General features: G+C 38.7%; 1 protein-coding gene across 3 annotated transcripts; it reads left to right on the forward strand.

Annotated features, from left to right (window-relative positions):
• Positions 1 to 5,712: 5,712 nt before the first annotated feature.
• Positions 5,713 to 9,454, forward strand: LOC132636010 (uncharacterized). 3 transcript variants are annotated; one of them, XM_060352643.1, is made up of 3 exons: positions 5,713 to 7,070; positions 8,087 to 8,257; positions 9,166 to 9,454. In XM_060352643.1, exons 1-3 carry the CDS (start codon positions 6,631 to 6,633, stop codon positions 9,167 to 9,169), a joined length of 615 nt encoding a protein of 204 aa, XP_060208626.1. In that variant the 5' UTR covers positions 5,713 to 6,630; the 3' UTR covers positions 9,170 to 9,454. The 3 variants fall into 3 exon arrangements, 2 of the variants coding, with proteins under 2 accessions (XP_060208626.1, XP_060208625.1); XR_009580909.1 differs by having other exon boundaries at positions 6,616 to 7,070; positions 8,087 to 9,075; XM_060352642.1 differs by having other exon boundaries at positions 6,616 to 7,070; positions 8,087 to 9,454.
• The last annotated feature ends 330 nt before the right edge of the window (positions 9,455 to 9,784 follow it).

Consider the following 9,784-nt stretch of genomic DNA (forward strand, 5'->3'; position numbering starts at 1 on the left):
AAGGAACCAGACCATTTGTATGCTCCTTTAATGAACTCTGTTTTAAAAAAGATGAGGCCCATACCATTTGGTTTGTTGTTGGTAGTGTCAAAGGTCTCAGATTGTGCCTTAAGGGGGGTATTAAAAGGACTTTGAATATAACCTCAGCATCTGTGAACCTGTACTAATGCTCTATTGAGTCTTGCAATATTGTCTTGAAGTCTATTGTTGATAGAAACCTGCAGCTGTGTGCTGTGAGGTTCTGTATAGACTCTGTGTACATGTTCCATCATCTGAGACCTTAAAATGTTTGCTTGCTTTTGTTTATAATAGTAAAATTAGGTAATATATATATATATATATATATATATATATATATATATATTGTTTGAACATTGAGGAGTCTAGAAATTGAGAGGTGTCACTTATAATGTGGATAAATATGAATGTGACTTACCCAGGACTAAAGGGGATAGGAAGGAGAACTATGAGTTTCTACCTAACTCTGTTCAAATTCCCTCACTAAGTTGCTGGGGTTCCTTTGTATAAATCCTTTGTAGAAAACATGCATATCATACATATTAAACCTGTATTTGTTTTGCTATTATTTGAATCTTATTTGCTGAATGCTTATATGGAGTCTCTTTAGTGTTAAAACTTGGTTGTAGTCCGTTTTCTTATTCTATTATGTACTTGTATGATGGGTTCTGTATGGTATAACTAAGGAATACACTCCATATACAGAATATATTCGATCTCATATACACTTCAGTGTATGTGACTTGATATATCTGATGTATATATAGTGTGTCATTTTTATTATGGATTGTTGTTAAGTTTGTTCTTGTTAAAAAGTTTCGGGTTTTCCCCTCTTTTCCTGTATTGGGCTTCCGTTTGTGCACTAGACTTGATTTGCATCATGTCCAATTTGCCCATTTCACTTAATAAATTACTTGGACTTTGAACCTATTTGTCTTGTTTGATCCAAGGCTTAACTTTCCCATTTGTTTTATATGCTGGCCTGGTTTTCTTATGTGAACTTTGTTTAATTATAAGTTGTTTATGTTATTAAGCACCTAGATTAGTTAATAATCCTTACCTTTTTTTGCTTATGTGATTCTAAATCGGGCCACTTGGGCCATACCTTCGCATAAACCTGTTGGGCCTGAAGCCCAACTAGTTTGTTTCATCGAGTCCGTGAAAAATGAAAGAATAAGGGAAGCAAATATATTGAAGGCCCAACCATGGGTGAAAATGGTGAAGGCCCAGTTATGGGTAAAAATAGCCAACTGGTGCCTTAGGTAGGCCCGCCAACCTAAACTTTCCTTTTATATTCATTATTTGTGCAAAAAATGTATTTGTAAAACTCTTATGAATTATTGGAACCCTCATGGATGTAGAACCTAGGAAAACGCCTAGTTATTTTAGGAATGTCGACCCAAAAATGATTTTCTTAAGTGTGGCTAACTCTTTTCAAATCTGGTATAAAAAAAAATAAGAATTTTCATTTGGTTTTAATCCTAAAATTGGTGCTAATATTGTCGGTTTATAAGATGTTAAAAATGGAGTTTGTTCAAAGTTTAAAAACTGAACCAATGTTTCAGAAAGGTTTAGAATGACTGGGTACTTCAAAACTGTTTATGCTAAACTGCTAGGTGTAAATTTGCCACCAAAAAGTAATAAGTCATTTTCTGAAAACTGATTTGGAACAAGCCTTGCATCTTTTGCTCAAAAACTAAAGGATTTCTTTGAATTTGGAACTGATTCGGACCAAAACCAGAAATGAAAATTGATTATGGACTTGTGAAAATCCTGGAATTAAAACCGTTTTGGGCCTAAGGCCCAGTGCCTGTTTGGACTGAAAGACGAGAGATTACGTTATTTGGACCAAAGTTCTGAGACTAAGTTGGATACTGGACTTGGAAACAGACTGATCTATATGAGCTTCAATGAGACAAGAATTGGCTTAAAAAATAAACACTTGTATTTCCTATTTACATATGTATAAAAACGGAGATATACTCCATACTTTTATAAATACGTATAATAAAACCCGTAAGAACTAAACTTATTTTATTAGGACTAGAATAGTAGTGACTCTACTTGGGAGAAATCTCGGGTGTGTCCTAGCTCGGAAATAAAGTGAGTTGAACACTTACGCGAATTTTTAAACCAAAACCCCCTTTTATAAGGGGACTTTTTGCCAAAATTTTCTTAAAGTTATGATATGAAAAGAATTACATTTTTGCAAAAATTTAAACAATTCTTAAGGAAATAAATACATTAATCACATATTGAAGCTCATAGGTCAACCGTATTCTACGGATCTTTAATACTAGGGTGCGTAAAACCTTCCCTAGGTGATTACCAGAACCCTTACCTCGAACTTTGGTACCAAAAGATTTCTCTCTTGCTTGAAAAATCTTTTACCCGATTTTCCTGGTTTTCTTTTAATGAATTAGGGGGCGACTCTAAAAATACTAAAATCCAATTAGAGCACCAACAACCTCGTAGTAGCTTTTATGCCTTTAACCCCAGTAAAAGTAAACCCTAACAGATGGCGACTCTGCTAGGGATTTCCTAGGTTCTAACCATAAGGGTTTCAATATAATGTGATTTTAACTGCATTTATTTGTTTATGTGTTTAATTTTCGTAATTATAACTGTCATTCATTTCATATCATAAACTTCGCCTCTCCTGGCAAAAAGCATGATTTCAAAGGGGACACGCAGGATCGCGGTCTAGCCTTCACTTAAAAACCCAAAAAACCCTTTTGTTGGAACACGTTGAATGTTAAGTTGGTGTACGGTCACCCAACGGCCGACAACGGTTCACCCCGAGTAGTTTGCTCGGGTCCAAGATCAATTCGAAAAAATCCACTCTTGCATATGCCTAGGTTAGAGCTAAACCAAATCCAAATATGAAGTAGACTAGGTGGTTTGGATATTTTGGACGTATCCAAACCCGATAGGAAGACTACCCCGTGTCAAGTATGGTCTGTGGCTAAAAAAATACCACATCGCATATTATGTGCTATTTGGAAACATATAATGTGCCTATGAATGGAACCATTGCCGTGTGTGTGTGTGGGGGGGGGGGGGGGGGGGGAGGAATTAACCTTGACTTCTGTTTTGTAGATGTTGATGAACTTAAATTTTGACATGGTTCTGACTACACCTGAGTTGCTGCGTATTTGGTGGGGACAAATGTCTGAAGGATAAAAAAGGGATTTCATGTCATTTAGGAAATTTGACATCCATCATGACTATGACGGGTTGCAAGGAATTAATAGAAGTAATCATCGGGTTTTGGGACTGAGATAGGATGGTTTTTCAATTTGAGGACGACATCGAGATGACACCTACCTTAGAGGAGTTCCGGGATGTGTTGACTAGCGTAGGCTTGGGATTGAAAAGAAGAAAGAAACCCTACCAAAATGCCTTAATCCTTGAAAGAAACCCGACCAAAATGCTTTAATCCTAGAAAACCCCACCCACTCCCAAATTTGCAAAATGTTTTACTTGAACTACGCTTATTGGGCCCATGGCCCCACCATACCCTTTAAAGAGTTATACAAAAGGTTTGGAATCCCAAATGAATTTGTAGAGCATCTTGGGGAATTCAAGACTTATGTCGAATGGGCAGCCACCAGACCTTTAGTTTTCGCCATTTGCTTTCTTGAAACCGTGGTTTTTCCGAATGATTGATCCTTAGCCATAGAAACCTGAGTCATTTCGGTCACCCATGCCATCTTCTATGGCATAACCCAACAATAAGAAACTAAATACTTTGACCTAACCCTAATCATCCTAGCCGATTTGTACTGAGCCTTGAGCCTCTGCCGAAACCATTGCAAATACTTCCAAGGTTGTAACTTACTCCTACAATGGTGGATCCTTAAGCACATGATCAAAGTTACGGGTGAACAACACTTAAGTAAGCCAGCCGAAAGGGATGGCCTTCTGGATTTTTGCCCAAACTTCAGGGAACAAAACAGACAAAGTTCGACATTCACCTTTTCCAGGTTGAAGGAAGAGAGCGTTCAATGGATTTTCCACGACTTCATGTCTGATAAAGTTGTGGTTAAGGGTAGAAAGTGCCCATTCTTACAGCTTATGAGGATCCGAGGGATTCTCCCTTATGCACCTGTTAGGGTCTTGAGACAATTTGGGAGGATCCAAGTCGTACTTCAGGTCGGAGGCATGGGAGATTTTATCGTTGATTATGACATTGATAGACCGTCGAGGGATTTGGATTGTGTACGAGAATGGAAGGGTCGCATGATTTGGGGTCCCGATACCTTAGCCAAATATAGGTTCTGTCCGAGTTTTGTTGTAGAGTATAAAGATTGGTTAAGGGCTGTCTTACAAGGTACACTTCCTCCCAGACCTATTCTCTACAGTTGTGTGCAAGATAAGGATTCACAAGCCAAGATTTGAGCCCGTTTGGTTCAGAGAAGAGCTGACGACAGAGACGCCAAGTATTTAGAGAAGATTGAGCATGACAAAGCCATTATAGAGAGTCTAAGACACGAGTTGGCGCTTACTAATGATTGTTTGGTTGAGCTCGATGATCGGATGAAGAAGACTTTAGATGATGTTGCTCCATTGACTTTCATACAGAAGGGATTTCTGACGGAATCCACTTTGACATCGGCCTATCTTTATATCCATACTACCCTCCGAAAGGCGAAGAAGGCCTAGATCGACTGATATCAGGCTTCATCATCCACCACCAGAGGATGCTTTTGCTGATTTACTTTATACACTGTCTTTACTTTATCTTTTGTACCCCTTCGGGGAAGAATATTATTGTTAATGATTATGGGGCAATGGGTTGATTCAAATGGCACATTTATGTTTCTGACGATTAGTATGTTTCGGAACGCGAGTAGTATAATTTTATAAACTACGTTGTGTGACTTACTTGCTTCCATATGTTTCGCTTAAATGCTTAATTGATCTCAAGTACCGTCCACTCCCCAAAAGAAAAACAATGAACAAAAAATACCCACACTAAGTTTAAAAACCTTATTAGAATCTGAAGATGGACACCAAGAACGCACCAGAGCTAGAAGTTATGAGGAAGAATGAGGTCTCACTTCGCCAAAATATTCAGGACCTCGAAAAGCAAATCCGAGCAGTCAAGGCCAGGATCAAAGAGGCTGATGAGTTAATGGATTCGGCGGAAAGTCCGCCCAAAGAACCAATTGAAACTCAAGGAGAGAATGTCCTGGACAAGGGAAAAGAAATCCTTCCCGAATACATCCTAATAATGGAGGAGTCTGAGGAGGAACAAATGGAATCGGACCCACAAGAGCCCACCTGACCATCAAGGGAGGCTGCCTCCGCTGTGCCATTAAGCCCAAAAAGGGAAGGAACTTCTGTTGCGCCATCAAGTCCCAGGGAGAACCTGAGGAATGAATAAAGTATGTCCGACCAGCCTCGCCCGAATGGTGGGCTATTGCGCTTAAGGCGTTGGATTGTCCCTACCGTATCTCGCCTAAGCATGTAAAGAGCGAGAAGATGATGATCAAGTTTCGAAGAAAAGGGATAGTCAGTATAGGCTTCGACAGGTTGCCACCGTGTTTCTCCTGTCTTCGCACACAAGAGATGCCCTTATCACTGGGATCAGGCAGGGCACACCATCAACCAATATTTGGCCTTCAAGATAAGGCTCATCGAGCTGATAGATAAGAAAAGCATCACTAAGATGTAGGGCCCACAATCACTTTTGGTCCATGACAATATCTCCCCAACCGAAGGGATTACGCTGAACACTCATATTTGGCGTTATGACTTTACGGTATTTAAGGACTCTTACGCCAGCATCTTCCAGAAGTTGGTCAACATCCGGAAGATTAGCCCCATCAGAACCAGAAGGGCTCAAATTGAAGGAGTTGGTCGCCGCAAAATGTGTCTATACCATTCTGGAGCTTTGGGGCACGACATAGAAGAGTGCGACGCATTCAAGATTGAGGTGGAGAATTTGGTCCACAAAGGCGCCATTTGGTTGGTGCTCCCGCCTCAATATTAAAAGTTGGGGCCTTTAGGGCCGGAAAAGGGTTGAACGCACAAACAACCTGTTTTGACCTCAAAAGAAAGGTCACCTTTTGGGTAGTTTTAGGGGATCCAATTTTTTTTACTTAATACAATTTGTTCCCCCCATTTTATGTAAATGGAACTGCGTCGACCTGATGTCCCGAGGAGGGATATGCAGGAAGCCCCTATCGGGCTTGGTCACAGGTAGGTTTTAAGGTAGGGAGTCTTATCTTATGTAAACTGAACTACGGAAGGACCTTATTTTTCGCGGAGAGATACATAGGCAGTCTACGTAAGACTCAGTCCTTATATATTATAAATATTATATTTCCCTCACTTAACAAAGCCCAAGTACATAAGACCCGGTATAAGAGATCAATTGAGCATTTAAATCAAACATATGATTGTTTATGTGCTAAGTGTTTTTAACTGCCATCTATGCGTGATATCTTCATTATATTTCTATTACCTAACAAACTGACTCTGTTTGCCTTAGAGTTATTCTTTTCTTATAAAAAGAGAGGTTGATTCATGTTCACACTGGCATAGTTCGCAAGATTTAAAGCTGCAATAGCATCCTTATCCCAACAAGACAAAGGCAAAGCAAAAATGATTGGTACTTTCGAGCATGAAACTACTTCTACTGACATTGCTCTCCGAGAATCGCCTCTGCGCGAACTTCCTGAGTCATCACCTACTGAAGATATTATGAAAATGATGTTTGAGAAAATCGCACATCTTCAAGAGGAAGTGGCACGAAACAAAGCTGCTAATGCTACCCGAGTGACCCCTGCTGAAGAAAGAAGGCCTCCACCGTTCTTCCCATCTCTAAATTCGCAACTACTCGACCACTTTCCTACCCAGTCCACTGTGACCACCATACCCTTTACCCAAATCGACGAGCACATTGATGCCTCGCATCACACTCCACTGCCACTTAACACTACCCAAATTCCCATAACCGCTCACACTCCACTGTTTTGGCTGAGTTGGAAGAGTGAAAAGAGGCTCTTAAATCCATTCTTGGCATTTGGCTGCGCATACAAAAGGTAATTCTTAATTTATTTATTGCTTTAATCTTTAAATTTCTATTTTAGTTATAATTTTTAGTTTATTTCTGTTAGTTTTGTATTAGTTAGGTAGTTTTTTCTTGTAAATTCTGCTTATTTGTGAAGTTTGGGCGGTTTAGGAGATAGAAATGTAGTCATTTGAGTAGTTCATGTGATTTGCTTGATGTTAAGTGATAGTAGTAGCTCATTATATCATGTTAAATGCTGGTTTGAGGATTGTAATGGTAGACTGAGGGTAGATAACCCTTTTGGATCTAGTTTTGCCTCTGAGATGTGATGTTATATGTTATTAGTCTCAGTTTTGCTTCAACCTCTTACATGATGGAGCTATGTGTTTTGTTTTGCATCTATTTGGCGATCATGCTACCACATGAATAAAGTAATTAGTCTTGGTATTTGCGAATCATCCCTGTATACTTACTCATCTTTGTGTCAATTCTTCTTGTTGATTGTGTCTGAATTCTGAGTGTTTCTTTTCTTCAAAATGCCTGGAAAAACTGCCTATGTAGTGGAGTCTCCTATGACTAGTAGATGAATGCAGTATGATGGTGATCAACTTGCCTAAATAGCATGCTTTCATGTAGCACTTTAGTATCAATGATTTGTGTGATTTTCGGCTGTTGTTCCTACCTTAGTTCTGAATACCCTCTCTCTTAAAACTATGAATAAATGTTTTTTTAAAACCTCTGAATATGTTGTGGTCTTGGCATGAAACCATTCCTGGATCATTTGTGTAGTTGTCAAGGCTTAAAATTAAAAAGGGAAAATAACTGTTTTCGTCCCTGTGTTGTTGTTTTATTATGGTTTTGGTCCCTGTGATATTTCACTTCCCCCATTTAACCTTTAATTAATTAAAGTGATTGATTTTAGTCCTTCTACTAACAGTGGTTACCAACTTAAATAGATACATCACTGCTGTCAAGGGCAATTATGGTATTACAAATAATACTATTTTTATATTATACTAATAATAAAATCTCTTGTCATTTATGTAGAACCATCAGGAATCACGTGGCACATTTGACAATGAAATACTACTTTACTTTCCTATCTCAACAGACAACAATGGAGTTGTCCTTCTCTCTCCTCTCTTTGATAAGCTTTCGGTCTGTCCTCAAATGGCGGAACTCAACCAAATTCGATGAAATTTCAAGAGGAAATTCATGGTGCGAATCATACCAGAGTGATTTTAGTTCAAATCATGTCAAATTTCGAGTTCCCTTCTCCATTGTTTCAGTTAGAGCTAGAAGTATACAGTTTTTTCCATCCTCTTCGATCTTTTTCTACAGGCTTTGGTCAAGCTGTTTTTCTGGGATTCTATTTTTTGTCTGATTTTTTGATTAAGCTCTATGATTAGTGTTTTATCTAATTTGGATATCTGAAGGTTTTTCTTACAACTAATATGTGCATGGTAGCTCAAGCTTAGTAGGTGATGGGTTTGGCGGTGAAGAATGTGTTTGTTGGTAGTGTTTCGCCTAAATTTATATTTATCGTTTTCAAAAATTGCAACGACTCTCCCTTCTATGATCTTACTAGATATTTTTGGACCCAATAAGCGACCCATTTCAGGGAGCGAAAAAATTGAGCTTTGAAATTTCAGGGTAGAAATTCTATGTTAAATTTTCAAACATGCTATTTGAATATGGGTCACTGACCATTTCTTTTTAATTAGTGATATTTTCTTTATATATTTTATACCTTTCTTGGCTATAGTTTCTCATATTGGGATTAGAATACATCTACTTAATTTGGATCCATTGATAAGTCATAATCTTGTGGGCTTGCTGATTTCTTGATTGTCACTAGAAGTGTATAAACTGATATGGATACTTGTTGTATGACTTTGGAATCTATTGCCCACTTGGTGAGGGTGAGTACTGGTGGCTTTAACAATAGAAAAGTTTAAAACTTGAGATTAAGGAGAGCAAAAACAAGCTTGGGGTTCTTTCTCTGTTATTACTACAGAAATGACAAAGATACTCAGGTAAAAATCAATTATTTTTCTTCTTTACATACTCAGTACAATGTTCGTACTGACGTCCGTTTTCTTTGGACGTTGTGTTCATGCCCGCAGGTAGACAGGGAGGTGATCCAGACTCGTAGGTGCTATTAGCTGACATGAGAGCACTCCTTTTTTCCGGAGGTGTCATTGACTTATTCTTTCGTGTATATACATGTATTTTGGGCACGACAGGGTCCTGTCCCGTCCCTATGTCTAGCACTCTAGTAGAGGCTCGTAGATACGTATGTGTGGGTAGTATAGTCTCACGATTTCCTCATTGTATATATATATATTATTTTGATAGCCGGAAGGCTCGTGTATATAAAGGTAAATATGCTTTAAAATGGAAATGGTTTTCCTATGATTTTGAGTATAAGAATAATGAATGAAAGCAGGATGACTACGATGGGTAATAGTATGAGCGGTGCTCAGTGGTTGGCCCCGGGTACCCATCATGGCCCCTAGTCGGGTCGTGACACTCGTAGACAGTCATGTGTAGTAGACGTCTTTTAGCCTTGTCGGCTCATATTTTGTATATGATTTTGTTAGCCTCGTCGGCTTGTGTATATGGACATGGGCATTGTCGTTGATGATGAGATATATACGTGTCGTTGCCCGATGTGAGTAATATTGTGGATGTATATAAATCATGAGTAGGCATGTGGCTCACCTAGATGGGAATATAAATGTA

Source organism: Lycium barbarum, chromosome 4 (assembly GCF_019175385.1).
Source record: "Lycium barbarum isolate Lr01 chromosome 4, ASM1917538v2, whole genome shotgun sequence".
NCBI classification, from domain to species: Eukaryota; Viridiplantae; Streptophyta; class Magnoliopsida; order Solanales; family Solanaceae; genus Lycium; species Lycium barbarum.